This window comes from Xyrauchen texanus, chromosome 1 (assembly GCF_025860055.1).
Source record: "Xyrauchen texanus isolate HMW12.3.18 chromosome 1, RBS_HiC_50CHRs, whole genome shotgun sequence".
NCBI classification, from domain to species: domain Eukaryota; kingdom Metazoa; phylum Chordata; class Actinopteri; order Cypriniformes; family Catostomidae; genus Xyrauchen; species Xyrauchen texanus.
Genome location: NC_068276.1, coordinates 64,425,491 through 64,445,891, shown reverse-complemented (window position 1 = coordinate 64,445,891; position 20,401 = coordinate 64,425,491). Strand labels below are relative to the sequence as shown.

Sequence of the window (20,401 nt, the reverse complement as noted above, 5' to 3'; positions counted from 1 at the left end):
ATTAACTGTTCCCTGAAAGTATGGTCACTAACTTCATCCACTGTGGCCGGGGGTGTTGGTATCCCACAGATTTGATGGAAAAGCCTTTCAGAAAAGAAGTGTGGACCGACTCCTCCATGGACCACACACACAGCAATCATTTTTGCCACCCACGTGTAAAGTTGTGTCTGCAAAGCTAAAATTAAAGCCATAACAGTAAAATATTGCTCTGCTGCAATGCTTAAATGTAATACCTTAAAGGTGCCCTAGAATGTGAAATTTAATTTATTTTGGCATAGTTAAATAACGAGTTCAGTACATGGACATGACAGAGTCTCAAACACCATTGTTTTCGCCTTTAAATCTCGTTTTTGAAAAACATCCCTGAAAAATAGGCGACGCAACAGTCGGGATCATTAATATGTATGCCTCAATATGTAGAATATTGAAAATGGTGTATACGCCAGACCATGTTCAATGCCAGGCGGAACGGTGCAGCCGAATCATCTGAAGTTCTGCAGGCGAAGAAACAAGCGAGGATCATGGGGAAAATGGTAGATAAAAATGTTATGTTCCAGGCTGTGCAGGGGATGAGAGGACTTTTCATACCCTTCTCACAGAAATGTCAACAGGTGTGGTTGACGTTTATGTAATCTGATACCACAGTTTAATTCGAAGTTGTTCGTTTGCTCTGCCTATTTCACCAACTTGTCCCAGGTTATTTTCTAACCTGGGACAAGATTAAGCAGGCTTCTCACAATGAATAAGTTATGTACCGAAAGCAAAGACCAATCTTTCCACACAGCACGAGTTTCTGGACACTTGCCAAACTCGTTATGAAAGCAATGACGCACGTTAAACTGCACAACGAAGCTCTTACTGCATGAACATAGTGTTTGCGTTAATGAAAGCATTAGTGTAGAATCTGCGTTGCAATAAGATCTTCAGTCTCGCAATCAGACTGTCATCTGCTTGCTCAATGCTCACAGAAACATTGTTATTGGAATAGATTTAAATACTTTAAACATCTCACGATTCGTTAATCTCGATAGCTGTATTAGTAAAAACGTATAATAGCTGTAGTAAAAGTATTCGAGAGAGTTTCACATGTAATACATAGCTATTTCACATGCAAGAATGTCAGCCAATCATAGCAGTGGCCGGTTACACAAAACCCCACAGCAGACACGCCCCTTCAAACCAGAGGCTAAAATCAGGCTAGGAAAAATGCCTTTTCTAAATTATGACTACTTTTGATCTAATAAAATAAGGGGAACCCAGAAAACATTATAAAATAACCCCATTCTAGGGCACCTTTAAAATACGTCATATTAGTGCTACATATTGTAAAATTGTGTCAGTACCGCAAAAGACGAAGAAATGCAGAATTATGGAAAAATCCTAACCAAGAATTAACTAAATCAAGGCAAAATAAAAAAATAACCTGCTCAACCCAAAACAATAAACAAACCAGACAGGAGAAAAAGGGAGCAGTCATTTTTAAATGAGTGTGTATACATTTATAAAATTCTGCCAGTTGAATGAGGACAGTTTTAAGAATTCTGGCTTCCCTACCTTGAGTATCAAGAGACAACTGCCGGTCTTTCTCATGTCCCTCAAAGATATTTGACTGGTGGACAGCCCTCATCAACAGCCTTAGGTACTCTCTTGTCGGTCCGCCTTCGTCAATTGCCCCTTCACCATTGTCATCTTCATCCACAAACACAACATCCAATTTTGCTTCAGGGTTGAAGAACCTACGCTTGAACGCCCGCAGACTACACAGTAAAACATTATCCCTGCACACATTTATTTGGTTGCTTGTTGGACAGAAGCTTACATCAACTCTGCTGACCATTTTCTTCAATATGGTCTGTAGATCAATCCTGTAACCAAAGTTCATGCATTTTATTTTAACCACCTGATTTAATGTAATAGTATATAGAAAATCAAAAAGTTAATGAGGAAAACATACTCATCCACAGGTCCTCCGAGGTGATGTGTTGATACAGGAGACTGATTTTGTGAAACTGTCTCATCTTGCTCATCAAGAATAATGATTGGTTCCTGGGCAGATCGAGGCAGTGATGGTTCATCATTAAGAACCAGGATTTCTTGTGGTTGTGAGAACAGAGTGAGCGGTGGCTGGGTGGAGGACTCAGACAGCAGTGAGTGGCTGGAGGGCTCAGAGAGACTTGGCTGGCTGGAGGGCTCAGAGAGACTTGGCTGGCTGGAGGGCTCAGAGAGACTTGGCTGGCTGGAGGGCTCAGACGGTGATGACTGACAATGAGATGTATGGAGTAAGGCATAAGCTCCATCATTTTGTTGATCTGAGAGAATTTCCTGAAGACAAACATGCACAATACATGAGCTTGCAAAACAAAACGCATTCCGTTTTCATTTGAGACAGGAAATAAAAATGCAACACATTTACCTGTACATCCTGATTTGAAAACCAAAGCACATATAGAGTTGAGGATGCTTTTATGCCATGGTCCATTATTGACCCAGAGGAACTGCTCTTAACTGATCTTGATGATGCGGCTTCTTGCACCACAAAGATTTCACTGGCAATCTCATCTTGTCCCACAAAGTCAAACAAGATCTAAAAAGATGTGAAAGTGTTACACCAGTCAAGTTTTACAACCCACTGAACCACCGAGAAGTGGTTCTCAATCTGAACACACATCACCTGGATTGGCTCCGACAAGCTGAATTTCCTCATATTGATGTGTCCATTTGGATATTTAAATTTGAGGGTTCCTCACATGCAGACATTCGCTGACGTCTTGCCTCAATAGCCTGAAATGTGATGTCTCATTAAAAAAAAAAATTCAGCTAGTTTATCAAACTAATATTACAAACACAAACCTTTCGACGTCTTTCCTCACAGGCCTGATAGGCTAGTTTCTTCCTCTCCTATTAAAAGACCACATTAGAATGTATGAATTGTGTAAGAGAATGTAAATCCAAGGTCTATTTATGCAAGTATTACCTTCTCCTGATCCACTAAAAAGCTTTTATCATACTCCTGGTCTTGCTGGGCACGTATTGCTCGCCATTCTTGAAGAGCCTAAAGCAAAGCATTAATAAAAAAATTAATTCAAAGATCACCATCAAATAGTACACGCACAATTAATAAACACTTTAAAGAATTGATTCTATAAAGTGTCAAAATTGGTTACCTGATTTGAAACCACACTTTGAGCTTGGGTCCTCTCAGCCATAGGCACAGTCTCATCTTGTACTAGAGCAATTGAGAGCGGTGGGTATGAATTAATGTATATGGCAGAGGATGTGGATGCCACCTGGCAGAACACAGAAAATCCAAATGACTTCCAGCAAGAACACACGTAGAGGAAACAGAATATATTAGAAAATATCCAGAAGTATAAAAATTACAAAAACTGTTATCCTAGGGAATGTTACTGCTCAAACACCACACAAAATAAATAAATACATCTTAATGCATATTAGAAAGACAATAAAAAGTTTGTGTTTTGCCACTTATCACTACAAAAGTACATAGTGCACAAAAAAAATAATTTGATGTGCAATAATTTAAATATGGACCTGATCTGAAACCACTTGTGAGGTCTCTACTGCTGGAGCTGCGAGTGGTGGTAATGAATTCTGGGACATGGCAGAGGGTGGTGATGTTACCTGAGGGTAACTTCAGTTATGGCATAGACATTACAGAGAACATTTACATGATATAAATCCATGTTGTGTATAATTCCATACCTGCAAGACAGTGGCTCGTGGCACAATGTAAAGTCTGCTTTTGCCAACAACTGCTTTTAGTTCCTTCACAGAACTAACTTGTAATTTCTGGATCTTGCGTCCTTTACCTGTCCTTGCCAATTCAAAGCCTACCAAATTTAAACTGATGCGAGGGTAGCTTTGGCAAACAAAGTTGTTCAATTCAGATAAACTCCAGTTTAACCCAATCTTTGAGTTGGTGCGTCCGGCCTCTGCTGACTCATGCACCGGTTTTCCTAAAAATGGTCATGTAAACATCAGTATAATCAGTTCCTAGTGGTAGAGTAACACATTCATTAGTTGCCAGCCACACACACACTCTTTCAGGACTCCTATCAGTCCTTAGAGATGTTGCCCTGACTCCTACAATGTTTGAGAAGTCGGTTTATAAGAGACAATAAGTTTCACAAAGCAAGGCATCCAAACTGTGTCATTTTTAGACAAACCCCAAAGTGTTGCCAACCCCCAAAAAGTAGACCTGTATGACTACCACAGTTAACCGAAGATCATTTGGGGTTTCTACGAAGTTCACAGCTTTAAAACTAAAACCCCTCCTAAGAAAATTGTTTATGACTGAGAAGAGCCTGGTCTCACTCAAGGCCATCCCACATTTGAGCATATGTGAAAGAACATTAACATACGATATATATGGTGTAGCTTAGCTTCTGAATGCACCACCCAGATCCTCACACCAACCATAACCACCATTGACTAAATACAGAAAGCTGATGCAAAAGGATTCATTGGGAGGTATTCCTGGACACTCTCAAAGTGATGCCTTGGCATGAGAAAGTGTTGCAGGATGTAACTATTAAAATTGCTACATGGAAACGGTTATATAGGCATCAGAGTAAACTGCTCTACAATATCTCTTTAAAACAAATACTAAATGTATTTTAACAGTCAAATGTTTCCTAATATAGAGACAATATAACAAATGAAATCAAACAGGCTCAAGCTAACATAAAATTCAAAACAGCTCGTTCCATAGCCTTCTTTGGAAGAAGGTTAGATAGGGTGTAGAGTAAATAACACTCAATTCGTATGTGCTTCAATCTCACATTTACCTAATCCATGTTTAGCCAGTCCCTCAAGTTCTATTGTGGGGGCAGAACACCATTATCTGGCCCTGGAAGGAGGAAAAGTTTTGCATGCCAAATAGGGTTTTCCCTGCGGCCACCAGATCCTCCTGTATACACAAATACCGGTGTCAGCAGTAATTCTTGGTTAAAATGTTCCCAGCACGACACAAAATTTATTCATTAGCATATTTTGAATATAGCCATTTTTATATATTTGCAGTAGTTCTAGCTGCTAATACCCCTAGCGAACCCATTCAAAAAGCCATTAGACCATAAATCTAAACAACCGCCAATCTTAAGTGCAGTTTGTCGTCAATATCATTTTAAACGAACTTGAATACATTCACAAAGAAGACCGTATAACTCATTTTAGCAGCCGTTTTGCTTTAGTTGGCATATTATTAAAAAGCTACCCCAAACTTCTGATAGCACATTAGCCATTCTGATGTTAAAAAAGAAAACTTACCCCCAACTCGATTAACTTGCCGGCGAAATAGTCGTCTTGTTGTGGAAAGTAATGAATCATCATTTCTCACTGCCAGCTCCTGTCTTGCACGGGCTGCAGCATTAAAAAGACGATTAAAAACTCCTTCGCCCTCTGGCTGCTCCGACATGGTGCTAATCAGTGCTAATTACAAGTTAACAGTTAACAGGTGCTATGTGATTTGATTATTTGAACAACAGCACGCTGGGCTCCCGCCTAAAGTGTGACGCGGGCCTAATTTGCATTCAGATATCTCCAACGCCTTTTCGCCTAGTCAAAACTTTAATTCAAGATATCTGTAATTACATTTTGACTAGGCAGAATGAAAGTTACAGATATCTCAAATTTTAGATATCTCTAATCAAAATTCATTTCAAGATATCTATAAATTGATAATAGATATCTACAATTAAATTATGACTATCCCTAACTCCAGTTTGAGATATCTACAACGTTATTTTGACTAGTCATAATTCCAGTTACAGATATCTACAACATAATTTCGCCTAGTCAAAACTTAATTTAAGATATCTGAAAAGGAACATGTAGATATCTTGAATTGAGGTGAATTAAAGATATCTTGAACTGGAGTTTATGACTAGTCAGAATCAAATTGTAGATATCACAAACTGGAATTACAGATATCTACAACTCAGTTGCAGATATCCATAATTCACATAGTGGATATCTGCAACTGAATTGTAGATATCTGTAATGATAAACCCCATACAAATGAATGGCAAAAGTGACGTCATTTGTCCTAGGAAGAATGTCTTTGTGGATATCTGAAATAACAATTATGGATAGGAAGAATGTAGTTTCGGATATCTGAAATGTTCTTTTTGACTAGGCAAAACTGAATTACAGATATCTGCAACACATATCCAATCTAGCTTTTAAATGTTAAAAGGGCTTGCCACCGGTTTGGGGCGATTTGAACGACATGGGGTGGAGAGTGACGTAACACAACCAAAACAATAATGTTCAATATCTCAAACACCAAAACAGCACAAACGTTCGTTTTTGCGGCACAAATCTGCACAAACCAATGGCATAGTTTTGGAGATTATTTCGTTTTATGGGGTGCCAACTTCACGGAGGTCAAATCAAGCAACAGCAAAAGAAGAGTTTGACCAATCATAGCGCTGGGTTCATTCCCCCAATAACAAATCATCATTAATAAGAGACTGCAAATCGACAGCAACACAAAATCCAGCTACACAAGTTACAGCGTCGCCTAGTTGTGACGTAAATGGGCACTAAGTCCCAATTTACACACTACTAAATATTTGCGCCATTAATCTTAGGTAGGACCCTATAAACTAAATATTTAGGGAGGCATCGGGGAGTAAGTGATGAAATAAAAAAGCAGACTCATTTAATAACATCAATGAACTCATGTTTTGACATTAGCCATCAAGGAGCTTCTGTAATAATTTAGCTATCTAGGAAGCGATTTCTACATTACTAGATATTTTATAATTGAATAAGCGACATTTTTCTCCATTCTGATGGTTGATGTGAACATTAACTGAAGCTCCTGACCTATATCTGCATGATTTATACATTACACTGCTGCCACATGATTGGATATTGCATGAATAAGTGGGTATACAGGTGTTCTTAATGAAGTGATCATGAGTGTAAAATAGTTGATTTATATGAGTTTATTGTTTTATGATTATTGATCATCGGTGGAGGACTTTTGAGTTCATACATGTGGAAGAATATTTCAAATAATGGTCTGGATTCAATGAAGCTCGAACAGAACGGTGTTTTTATCTGATTTACTCATTGTGAGATTGAGGGGGGTTTAGATTTGGGCAGTAATTGGGATGGATGGATCTGAAGCGCTGCAGACAGTCGGTCAGAACTGTGTGTGATATTTATTTGAAGAGAATCACCAGTTTCCAAGTTCAGTGAGTTTACTGAAGATCACTTTGTTGGGCAAACATGTGCGGATCTGAAAGACATGAACACATTAAATAAACCCAGTAACACATTCTTATTTCACAACATAAATACACAATTGAATAAATAACAAACCTTTTATGTCTACATTGACAGAACAAAAGGTATAAAGCAGTTAAATGACACTGTTGGGTGATTTATTCTTCATAAGCACACAAGGTGGAGCCACTAAATCATGAATATCTGAACACCAGCAGATGTGAACATTATAACTGACCATTGCTAAATGACACAATCTTCAACACAACACCTCGGATTGCATTAATCACTAATAAATAATAGTGTGCAATACAGATGACCGTCATTTCACTTTCTGTAAAGATCCAAACTCTTCAAACGAGAACATGTGTGACTCTTAAAAGAGTGTTTGTGTTAATGGAGGACACAGATGTTATTGGACTTGGAGCTGGTGTATTTGGTGCTTTGTGCCTCAGACACGGCGTGTTTGTGCAGTTCAGCGGGCAGCAGCAGACGCACGGCGGTCTGGATCTCTCTCGATGTGATGGTGGAGCTTGTTGTAGTGAGCGAGACGAGACGCTTCACCGCCGATGCGCTCCAAGATGTCGTTGACGAAAGAGTTCATGATTCCCATCGCCTTGGAGGAGATCCCGGTGTCAGGATCAACCTGCTTCAGGACTTTATACATGTAGATCGCGAAACTCTCCTTCCTGGACCTCTAAATGCTCCAGTATATTTTCACACTGGAGACAAACAATAAACAATCATCACGGAAATTCACGATTGATTTCATTGGACACATTCAGCATTCTCAAACTTCAGAACAGCCAATCAGGGGCTTCTAAATGTTAATCCCGCCCCTCGCCTCGTGATTGACAACTACCAACACCAATATGACTCAGTTCCTCTATTCCGCTAACTTCCTCTTATGAATTTATGATCAGAAGACTCGTTGACAATGAAATGATCCGTCAGTGGGATTGAAGTGACTCTTAAAAGAGTCTCCGGGGTTGATGTGGGTGACGTCACTGTGGATTTAAGTGCGTTATCCGCGAAACCAGCATTCCCAACAGACCGACCAAATAATCCTCGCTGGACTCCTGCAGGATCATGACAGCGGAACTCCGGAAGCGCAGATCCGTCTTGAAATCCTGAGCGATTTCTCTCACCGGACGCTGGAAAGGCAGTTTGTGACTCAGCAGCTCAGTGGACTTCTGATAACGGCCGATCTCTCAGAGCCACGGTACCGGGCCTGTAACGATGTGGTTTCTGGACTCCACCGGTGTCTGGAGCGCTCTTACGGGCGGCTTTAGTAACGAGCTGCTTCCTCGGGGCTTTTCCTCCGGTGGATTTATGAGCGGTCTGTTTAATTCTTGCCATGACTTCAACAGTCTCTTCTCTGTTCTTCACAGGGAATGCAGATGATCGTTACACCGCTGCTTTATAAAGGTTAGTTCGAGCACGCGCTCAGTGTGGGGAAGGGGAAGAGGCTTGTGATTGGCTGATATGGACGTCTACGCATCACAGTTGACCAATGAATGAACGGATCGTCTTTTCAAACAAGCGACGGCAGTTTCCCGCTCAAGATCTTTAGTTCAGTTCATCTCTGTGCGCATGACACAAATGCTTCATTTTACACTCGTGACGTTTTATTTTTTATTTGAATAATGAGTAGCCTCATCAATGGTAATAACGAATACGTTTATAATAATATAAATTTATGTTTTTAATTACAATATTCACAAAATATACTTAAATTAATTATATTTTTCATTGTTACACAATTTTGAAAATACAAATTAAATTAAGCAACCTGATCTCACTTTTAACCCATCATGAACAACCCAAAGAAACAAACTGTTAATTCACAATGTTAGTATATCATCCCTCGGGAATATTTTTATACCGTCTATCCTGCATTTGTATTTTATTTAGTCTAAACTGTTTGTTGCATTTTATTAAATACACTATTGATGTGCAGATTAAATCATCTATATTCTGTAATATCTTTGAAGAACATGAGGAGACGTTCGTAACCTTGTAAACCTTTACTGAACTCAAAGTAGCATATAACAGAACAACATCTGGTGTGTTCAACACCAAGTCAAACTCTGAACTCTACACACCAACTTCTTCCCGGAACAGCCCCACCCTCACCAGGCTTTTCTTCTCTTAAAGGAACCTCACTCTTACAATAGTCAGTCAATACATTACATATTCTACATTTGCACATATACAACTATCATTACTTCCTCATTCATGATATCTGTATTTTAAAGCGGACACTATATTCCTCCACCCACATTTTGATTTTATAACAAAATTTTCCTTTTATACAAATCTTGCTATCGTTTTCACAGGAGTATAAAGACATCACTCTCTTACAGTTCAAGTGTGACTCTTAAAAGACTCTTTGGGTTTATATGAATCAGACTTTAGTTTGTCTTCTTGGGCAGCAGCGTAGTCTCCTTTGCGGAGCAACCTGTGCACACGAGCGGTGGAGAACTGCAGTCCTGACCTGGATGAATACGTTTTAGACTGTCATGGTTGTGTAAGCCCGCAGGTTTGCTCTGTTTGTTTTGTCATTTTCTCTCCCTCGTGTTTCTCAGGCGCACCCGACTGGCATGAACGGCGTTTCCATGGAAACATTCATTGATCTCAGGGCAGCGCCATCATGACACTAATTAGCTTATTGAGCAACACCTGTTCCAGCCTGAATTCACTCCCTACTTACGCCCTCATGTTTCTCTGTTTCTTCACCAGATGATTATATCAAGTTGAGTACTCACCTCGCTCTCTTTGTTTATCTGGTCCTGTCTTGTCACTGTGTTGGTTGCCCGCATTGTTCGTGTTGTGGTTTGCCTTCCAGTCTTTGCTGAGTTTCAGCCTGACAATCCACGGAAGAATTCCAGTCTATGCCCGCGTGCCAGGGATCTACACTTCTGCTATTATTGCATTGTCTGCTGGACATCACTCACATTACCTAACTTCTAACAAGGATTCTTCCAAACTTCTCCTGACTTCCACGACACACATACTCCGCTGGTGAACTCACTAATCATTACTCACTGCACGGTGGCGCATGATTGACTTTCTACATATTATTGTGAATATATATTTTTGTTTGTCACTTTTAGTCTTTTCTCACTCTTTGATTTTCTCACTTATTTTTGAAAAGCATGTAATAAGGTAAAGTCAATCACTCAACCTTCAGAAAGTTGTTTGAGTATTTCATTGATGCACATATTTTCACTGGATCTGTTGCTATTTTTATTAAAATGTCTAAAAACAAAGTGATTTAAATTTTAAATGCAATACCTGCATGTGGTGTAAAACATGGAGAGCTTTTAATTTTCTAGTAATTGCATGTGTAACCGGTTCTGGTCGCTCCTAACAGGACTCGAACTCTAATAAGGAGGCTAAAGGCTATAGCCCCTAGCTTCAGTCTTCAGCTGGCCACATATTTTTTCCATGTTGTTGTTTTATCATTATCACCATCTTCTCTTCACATGTGACTTTCATTCTCACTCTGTTTTCACAGTTTTTCTGTTTGTGTTTGTTCCCATGAACTCAGAACATGTTGTGTTAGCAGATCTGATGCAGCAGTTTCACTTCTTTAATATCCTGATACTGAGAGAGTTTAAGAGACTGTTGTGCTTCAGACCTCCTTTAGAGGAGAAATTAACATGTTTTAAATCTTACTGTGAATCACAGACAGTCTGAATTTTATTCACTTCAGAGTCACTTTTGTGTCTGATTCAGTCGACATGATTTGCATGTGTGTGTTTAGATGTTCATGTTCAAGTCTTTGCTCAAATTAAAGAGGAACATCTTCAACAGCTTGAATGCACCAAAAGAGAAGTTAAATATCTTATTGTGTGTTCTGCATGCATTGGTCTGTAGACTCTTGTCTTTCTTCCCTTTTATTTCTGTCTCTGAAGTGTGAAATGACGTTTGAACACAGGAAGGGTTTGGTTTAGACAGACAGCACAGTTTAAACAGTTAATTAAAGTGACAGTATGGAGTCCAGTGTGCTGCCTCTTATACTCTGTGAGTGTTTTATTATATTCTATATTATCTTCTGTTATTTGTGTGTGTGTGAAACACATGATGGTGATGTGTGCGCACAGGTCTATACTGCAGATTTACTGTCTCAGTGTTCATGTATTCTTTATTCTGTTCATATATAAATAATGTTTTGTGTTATGGTGATGATGAGAGTGAAGACTGCAGTTATTACTGTGTGTTACAGATCAAATGCATCTGTCTGTGTTCATGTGAAAGATGATGGACTTGTGTACATGTTGTAACTTTGATGTGTTTCATCTCTTCATATTTTATATACTTGTATCTTATTTTATTGTAATAATCTTTGGATTGTCTGTTGAATCAGACATATTTCTGTTTCCGTGAGTTGGTGTTGTATGTGCTGTATCTTTAAATAGACTCTCTCCATCTTGAGCTCTCAGATCGCTCTCAACTTCTCTATTAATCTACGGTCTGTCTGCTGTTCTTATTGAACATGTTTGAGTAATGTGCAGGAGGCACTATTGTTGTAATATTGTCTTCATTATCTGGCTGAGAGTCTATAAGCATAAACTTTGCAGAAAGTTGGTCAAAAGTTCTGTTATATAAACTTGTTAATTTTTTTTCTCATTTACAAACATGACCTGCTAGCTATTGGCAGAGAGGAGATGGTAGAGTGATGTAGCCAATTCAGGGATGGAGATTATTAGGAGGCCATGATATTTAGGGGCCAATGGGGCAGAATTTGGCTAGGACACCAGGGTTACACCCCTACTCTTTACGAGAAGTGCCCCTGGGATTTTTAATGACCACAGAGAGTCAAGACCTCGGTTTAAAGTCTCATCCAAAAGACAGTGCTTTTTTTTTTACAGTATAGTGTCCCCGTCACTATATTGGGGCATTAGGACCCACACAGACCACAGGGTGAGCACCCCCTGCTAGCCTCCCTAATACCACTTCCAGCAGCAACCTTGGTTTTCCCCAGGAGGTCTCCCATCCAGGTACTGGCCAGGCTCAACCCTGCTTAGCTACAGTGGGCAACCAGGCAAGAGCTGCTGGGTGATATGTCTGCTGGTAATACTTAATACTTCAAACTATTTTCCTGTAATGTGCAAACAAAGGGGACAGGAAGAAGAGGGACGTATTTAGCATTGGTGACGTAGGAGGTTGACAGGCGGGGCCACACAAGAGGTTTTTTATTATTGTTTCTCAGAAGTGCGCCCTCTCGTGATGAACGTGTGTCCCTCTACCCATGTGTTGAGCAAAATGAGCCACTAACACCCTTTCATTACTGATGAATGGTGACATACAGGGGTGTAGACCACTCACATTTAATGTCATTTTAACTGTGTTGTCTTTATTTTACACTCATTCATAAATTGACGATTATAATTTGTGGATTGCATAAGTGTTGTCTTTTGAGCTTCGCTCTTTCAATGCACAGACTTTCTCTTCTTTTGAACTCAACAGCTGGATTAATGCTGGAATACACATAAGAGAGATTGCAGAAGACTGTCTTTATGATGCACATTTTGTGAGAAAAAGCAAAGAAATCACAAAAGCATTTGCAAATTATTTTGCCCACCCAACTAATGTTTTTACCCACTATCTTGACCCTTAAGAGGCTCCATATAACACAGACTCTGGACATGAACTAATCATTTGTGTTATCTGTACAGATCATATGCGGCTGTCCTGCGTCAAATGAATGAATCCCTCTCTGAGACTCATTATTTCGAGTCATATACAAGTTTTGTTCAAAATGAACGAATCGTTCAAGAACGTCCCATCTGTCTCTCGCTCGCCCTGTATGTCTGTGTGTAAAAAGATCGCCAGATTGCTCGAAATATGGATATGCATCTAGAAATTCTGTTATTTAAGTACACTTTTAAAAACTGTGAATTATTGAATAAAACAGCTATTTCAACAGACACGTGCATTGCCAACTGAAAATGTTGATTATATCAAGAAACTCAAATAGGCTATACTACATATCAAGGAAATTTAAACTAACATGATTGATAAATTTACACCATGATGGAAATTTTACATCTGGGTCCATCAGATAATTGTAGTGTAACATCTGTATTGAATTGTGTTGTGTTGAATTAATGGAAATGCTTCTTTTTTTACTTTCAGTGCTGATGTCTAACAGCTATTCTGCACAAAGTCCAGGTAACTCCTAATTCATAAATAAATTGTTGATTTTTGTTCATGATTTGAAGTGTAGTGAACAAGATATATAATTAATAATATTTGTGTTGGCACATCTTCACACACTGCATGATGGTCTGAGATCAGGTTGTGTATGTGTTTAGTTTCTCATGCAGCAAAACCCTTTGCCATAATTTATTTCATTCATCTTTGTATCATTCAACCTTCTATGATATTCAGTCATTTTATATATATATATATTAAATTGAATAAAAATGTTTTCCTATCTGTCTCTCACTCGAAGTTGTGTCGATGTTGTGACACTAGAGACACCTCTGATATGGTGAGCTCTTGCAAATTGTAGCCTCTTTTTCCTATTTGTAGTGGAGATGAGTGGTACCCGGTGGGGTCTTCTGCTGTTGTAGCCCATCCGCCTCAAGGTTGTGCGTGTTGTGGCTTCACAAATGCTTTGCTGCATACCTCGGTTGTAACGAGTGGTTATTTCAGGCAAAGTTGCTCTTCTATCAGCTTGAATCAGTCGGCCCATTCTCCTCTGACCTCTAGCATCAACAAGGCATTTTCAGCCCACAGGACTGCCGCATACTGGATGTTTTTCCCTTTTCACACCATTCTTTGTAAACCCTAGAAATGGTTGTGCGTGAAAATCCCAGTAACTGAGCAGATTGTGAAATACTCAGACCGGCCCGTCTGGCACCAACAACCATGCCACGCTCAAAATTGCTTAAATCACCTTTCTTTCCCATTCTGACATTCAGTTTGGAGTTCAGGGGATTGTCTTGACCAGGACCACACCCCTAAATGCATTGAAGCAACTGCCATGTGATTGGTTGATTAGATAATTGCATTAATGAGAAATTGAACAGGTGTTCCTAATAATCCTTTAGGTGAGTGTATTTTCTCTTCGGAGCCGATCTGTCGATGATTCAGCGAGCTGAATTTCCCATGGCTTCTATTCTCACTTCTGCTGGATCCTTACCGTATATTCTATAGAGTATTTTCCCTTCTAATAGATTATATTCTAAAAGATTGGAACACATCGGAATATCCTTTTAAAGACACGGCTTTTTGAAGATGCCCTTCAAATTGTGTTATTCCTGGATGCGGTCGATATCTCTCTCCTTCAGACGGCCACGATCGTTGTCTTTCGTTCCTGGGCGCTGCCCATGCTTAGACATCTTTCATGGATGCATCATGTCCTCAATTACTGTAATGTAGAAAACATATGTATTTTTATTAACATATATTATATTAATATATATATATTATATATTAACATTATGTATTTTTTTAAGCAAAATGAAATTTTCAAAATGGGTCCTGGGATATTCAGTTGCTTGGGACCTCAGAAATTGACCCTGACAACCGGGTTCAGCGATGACCCGGGGCCAGTGTGAGAGAGGTTCGGGCAGTTGCTAGAACAAAGTCTTCTAATCGAGCACTCGGAGAGATGCAAGCTGGACAATATATATATTTATATATGAGAGAGCGAGAGAGAGAGAGAGAGAGAGAGAGAGAGATTCGGGCAGTTGCTAGAACAAACTCAGAGACATCTATTCCTGTATATTACACGTCACAACTGAATATTGACAGCACGACTAAACGGGTGACCGAAACCCCTCTTCACTTAAAACACGAGTGAATGCACAACTGAGGTTAATATGATGTATTTATGAGTTTATATCTGTAAAGCACTTATATGGGATTACATAAGGCATAAATCATATCTATAAATATGAAACACATTTGGGGACATTATCTTAAAAACTCAACTCTTATAAATACAACAAATGAAAGGAATAAATGATGCAGCAGCAGATACAGACTACGATCAATACAAACATTTCTAAATGAATGGAGGACCCCATTTCATATCCAGTAACATCTATTCACCTGATAGTTACTGTATGTGTAGATGAACTCATCCTCCACTGCTGCATTGAGTCAAATATATATATATGATCATCTTATTCAGTCTTTCACATGTTTCTCACATCTTACAATCACTTTTATTCACTAGTTCTGCATATTCTGAAAGTTTCTTAATAATAATAATAAAATAAAACTGAATCCTAGTTTTATTAATCAAGTTTGATAAAGATTAAAAATAGTATAAAATATTATTTATTTATTTATTGATCAGAAAGAGAGAGTGAATTAAACTGTAGATGCAACATGTGTGTGTGTAAAGTGAGAGTTGTGTGTTTGTTTCTGGTTCTTACAGATAAATCTGTTCTGACTGTAAATCCTGAAACATCACCGATATTCAGAGGAGAGACTGTCACTCTCACATGTGACCTACAGGGGACAGAAGTGACAGACTGGACATACAGATTTCACTGTGATGGTGTTTATAGTGTTTATCAAGACTCTAATGAGAAAGAGATCAAGTTTACTGAAATGTACAGCGGATACAGCAGAAGATGCATGTGTTACGCTATCGGCTCATTTACACAATTCAGCACTGACTGGAGTAATAAAGTGTCATTTACTGTCATCAGTGAGTGATCATCTGTTATATTATAATCCATCATCAGCAGATCCACAGTTTTCCTGAGCAACTACTGGACGACACATGATGATTGTAATTGCCTGTTTTGTGTTTCTGGTCTCGAGACACAATGTAAAAACTACCGAAACGAGCGATTCAGACGGAGAACAACAAACATTTAAGTGTTATTTGGAGTCAAAATGACTTTCAGGCTCAACTTGTGAAGTTGTTGTCTGTCAGAACAACTCAAATTAGTGAATGATATGAACATAACAAACCTCGGACCATCGATTCATGACATCTACATACTCAGATGAAGCACTGAAGAAGAAGAAGAAGACATTATGAAGGGAGGACCGAGTTCATGGCGTGAGCGGGCAGGAGGAGGGGCGCTGAGATTAAGGTGGCAGTGTGTGACGAGACACACCTGATATGAATGAAGTCTCGTGGAGCATCTCCTCAGGAAACGTCTCGTTACGTACGTAACCTCGGTTCCCTGAGACGAAGGGAAGGAAACATTGCGTTTACTAACACATATGGGAGTGTCTTCATACACAACCTATTTGAAACCTCTCTACAATAACACTGATATTCTAATTAGGGCTGTGGAGTTTGAGCCCCGCCTGTTTTGGCACGAAACTGACCACTCGCAAAAGTGTGAGTAAATGATGAGAGAATTGTCATTTTTGGGTGGACTGTCCCTTTAAGAGAGTTGTGGACTTCGAGCTGATGCTCCTGTCTTTAAATGTAAGTTTCAAGAATTATACAAGCTGTAAAATGTTAAATGAGGGAAATATTTTGAAGAAAAACACCACAATGTTTTATTTAGGCCCTAATAATATGTTTAAAATTAGCAATCTTCCACTGTGAGAACTTACCCCTCATATGTTTCACCATTGGGGCATGTTGCCACAGTGACTTTTATTCCTCAGTTAATTAAATGTTTTAAATAACTTTAGATTCTGACCTTGTGTATAAAGAAAATATTTCTATATAATTCTATAAAATATATAATATAATGTATAAAACATGCCCCAGCCCCGGGGGGGGTCAAAGGGTACAGATGACCCCAGGGGGGCCCATGCAATGGTCTGTGTTTGACATTTAATGGGATCAAGAACAACAATTTACTTACTGACTTCTGTCACTGAAAATAAAATGTAAATGTATTTACATGATAAATACTTTAATTGTTATCCAGAGGTGGGAAGAATAGCCAAAAACTGAACTCAAGTAAAAGTACAATTACTTCAAAATCATAATTACTCAAGTAGAAGTAAAAGTACTACCATAAATAATTACTTGAGTAAGAGTAAGAAAGTAATTAAAAGAGTACTCAAGTAGTGAGTAACTCGTTACTTTCACAAATGACAAATAGACATTTAGTCCCCGATATTCCAGAACATAAAACACATTGAACATGTATTATAGAATTATTAATCATGGGAATTCTGTCATCATTCACCATCATGTTGTTCCAAACCCGTAGGACTTTCTTTCTTCCATGCAACACAGGAGATATTACACAGAATGTTTGAGTCACTATTTACTTTCAGTGAATGTTTTATATATATATTGAAAGTGAATGGTGACTGAGACGGTCAGTCCCTAACAAAGCCTCACACTGGTTTGGAACAACATGAGGGTAGAGAAATGATGACAGAATATTAACTTCTGGCTGAGCGATCACTTTAAAGAGATTTTTACCCAAAAGTGAAAATCCTCTCATCATTTACTCACCCTCATGCCACCCCAGATGTGTGTGACTTCCTTTCTTCTGCAGAACACAAATTCAGATTTTTTATGAAAAGCACATAAAGGCAGCATAAAAGTATCCATAAGACTCCAGTGGTTTAATCCATGTCTTCAGAAGTGATATGATGGTGTGGGTGAGAAACAGATCAATATTTGTCATGTTTGCGAGACAGCAGGGGGGCGATATGCAGAGAAGAATGTGAATCTGTTTCTCATTAAGACAGAATCTGTGACATTTACACATCATCATATAAACTTGCTAGATAAAATAAATCTTTAAATTTGCTTCTTCCTCGTGTTGCATTTGACTGTCACTCAGTTTTAAAGGTGACATGCAGGTGTCGCGAGCGCATCACGAGCACATCAGAAGTCCAGCACGAGTGAAACATATACAGACATGTCCGGACGAGCCTGAACCTTTATTCCGCTGTCTGGGATTACTTGTGAAAGACCCACGAAGCTCCATCAGTGTTGATGAGACCCAGTCTGTAAAGTTTGCTGCAAAAGTTATCGACGGGAAACACTTCAAACATTAAGCACCATCCCACGGACTTCACGGAGATGAATGTATGTGGAAATACAGTACACGGGATAATAAATTATAGCCCGTTTCATAAAAACACAAGATTCAATGTAGTTTTACATGATTTGTAATGACTAGTTAGACTAAAGTTATGTTTATGATTTCTGTCACATTCACAAATGCAGCAAACGGATTTAAACCCTCGTTCAACATTATAATGTGCCGCAACAGCAGGACAATGTGTTTGAAAATACTAATAATATCTTTTATTTTAAAACATTGTACTAAATTGGGTTTACAAAATGCTTTTGGTGTTCAGGAAATTGACATTGAAAATATGAATGCAAGAAATTGAAACTGTGGCAGAAATTGTCAGTTTTGGACAAAATGGCAATAAATAAACTGCACATGAATAATATATTTTCAGCAGGTTTTGTAGAATTGAACTAAATCACAAATGCAACAAATGACTGAATGCATGAAAATGTATATTTGAAGTGTTAAACTGTTCAATAATCATTACAATACTTATATCTTGTGCTGTTACTGGTGAGGAACGGTTGCCAACACAAATTGGGTCAAATCAATCTGTGCTCAGGAATAATGTGGATATGTGTGTTGTTGAACTTATTACATTTATTTCAATGATTCAAATCTTCATAATCTTCAGATGAACTGATTACAGTCTAATTCTTGTATTATTGTAAAATAGATGAATATTTACTTATGTTTTATACAGAGAGACCAAAACCTGAAGTGCGTGTAAATCCAGATCATCATGTGTTCAGAGGAGAGACAGTCACTCTCACATGTGACATACAGACACAAACACACACTGAGTGGAGATACAGCTGGATTAAAGACGGGACCATCAACATCCTCAATCAATGCACAAAACAAGAGTGTGAAATAAGCAGTGTTTTAAAAAACATTTTTGGATTAAAGATGATTCAGTCAATCCAGTCAGCACTGAGAGAGTGTACAGAATCACATCTGACAAATCTCACAGTGGTAAATACAGCTGTAGAGGAGAGACAAGAGGATCACGCTACACACACACCAGTGATGAACTTACACTCACAGTATCAGGTGTGTGCGCATCTCTGTAGACTTTTACAAAGTTTATTCAGTTTGTACTGAGTGTTTATCAGGAGCTCTGAGTAAATATTTCCTTCTCTGTACAGATTTGCCCACAGCTAAACTCACTGTACATCCAGAAACATCTGTTTTCACTGGAGAGACAGTGATCATGAAGTGTGACATTGAGTCTGATTACAGTAACTGGAGATATGAGTGGTATAAAGACAGAACTGTCGTGTCTGAGTCTGAGCGTTACACTGTAAACACAAACACTCTCACTATCAGAGGAGCTACTGAGTCTGATCAACATCAGTTCTGCTGTCGAGGAAAGAGAGATGGAAGACCAGCAACATCACAGAACACAAGTGTTACTCTTTCTGTTAAAGGTCAGTAATTACTGTAGTAAAGACGAGCAGAAGATGAACTCTGTTTATTAATGACCCAAATGTTCTTCACCACAGACTCAAAGCTCAATCCTGAACTCACATCAGATACTGCAGGAGCTGCACTGACAGGAAACACGGTGACTCTGATCTGTCACATGACTCAGACCGCTGGATGGGACTTTTACTGGTACAAACACACACAGAACTCTGAGAAAAACAAGACAGAAACAAACTCCTACAGAGTCCATATTGATTCAGTGTCTGATGGAGGTCAGTACTGGTGTAGAGCTGGAAGAGGAGAACCAGTTTACTACACAAACTACAGTGATGCATTGTGGGTCAGTGTCGCAGGTGAGATAAAACATACTGTATTTTCAATGAGTTATACTGAGAAGTTTGCAATAATATAATATGAATAAATGTGTCTGTCAGGTTCTTCTTCTCATCCGGTGATTTGGGTGGTTGCGGGTCTGAATGTCACCATGTTACTCCTCATCTCACTGATCCTGCTGTGGAGATACAAACACAACAAAGGTTTGTTCATAGTATTGTTTGATCAATCCTAATGTTCACCACCAAATGAAGTCAAACAGAGAAATGTTTTGATAGTGTCACATAGTCTCAGTGTTTCCCCTTTTGGCTGAAATCAACAAATCCTTTATTTATAGTTTAATCTGCATATTAAGGGACACAAGAAAGTATTTGGACATGAAATGACACACATTATCTTTA

General features: G+C 38.7%; 1 protein-coding gene and 3 pseudogenes across 1 annotated transcript in view; 1 reads left to right on the top strand and 3 right to left on the bottom strand.

Annotated features, from left to right (window-relative positions):
- The window catches only part of LOC127645820 (uncharacterized), a 6,753-nt gene extending 1,917 nt beyond the window's left edge, over positions 1 to 4,836 (bottom strand). Inside the window, exons 1-10 of the mRNA XM_052129506.1 lie at positions 4,809 to 4,836; positions 3,553 to 3,977; positions 3,165 to 3,287; positions 2,975 to 3,052; positions 2,851 to 2,898; positions 2,672 to 2,781; positions 2,414 to 2,584; positions 1,955 to 2,322; positions 1,555 to 1,865; positions 7 to 175 (exon numbers count right to left, since the gene is read on the bottom strand). Coding sequence (XP_051985466.1) covers positions 7 to 175; positions 1,555 to 1,865; positions 1,955 to 2,322; positions 2,414 to 2,584; positions 2,672 to 2,704 — 1,052 coding nt within the window. The 5' untranslated portion in view covers positions 2,705 to 2,781; positions 2,851 to 2,898; positions 2,975 to 3,052; ... (1 more) ...; positions 3,553 to 3,977; positions 4,809 to 4,836. The remainder of the gene's footprint in view (positions 1 to 6; positions 176 to 1,554; positions 1,866 to 1,954; positions 2,323 to 2,413; positions 2,585 to 2,671; positions 2,782 to 2,850; positions 2,899 to 2,974; positions 3,053 to 3,164; positions 3,288 to 3,552; positions 3,978 to 4,808) is intronic.
- Positions 4,837 to 6,926: 2,090 nt separating this feature from the next.
- Positions 6,927 to 8,045, bottom strand: LOC127645813 (histone H2B-like; annotated as a pseudogene).
- LOC127643549 (histone H3-like) lies at positions 7,776 to 8,677 on the bottom strand (annotated as a pseudogene).
- A 4,649-nt stretch (positions 8,678 to 13,326) lies between these two features.
- LOC127645805 (basement membrane-specific heparan sulfate proteoglycan core protein-like) overlaps positions 13,327 to 20,401 on the top strand; it is a 302,447-nt pseudogene continuing 295,372 nt past the window's right edge.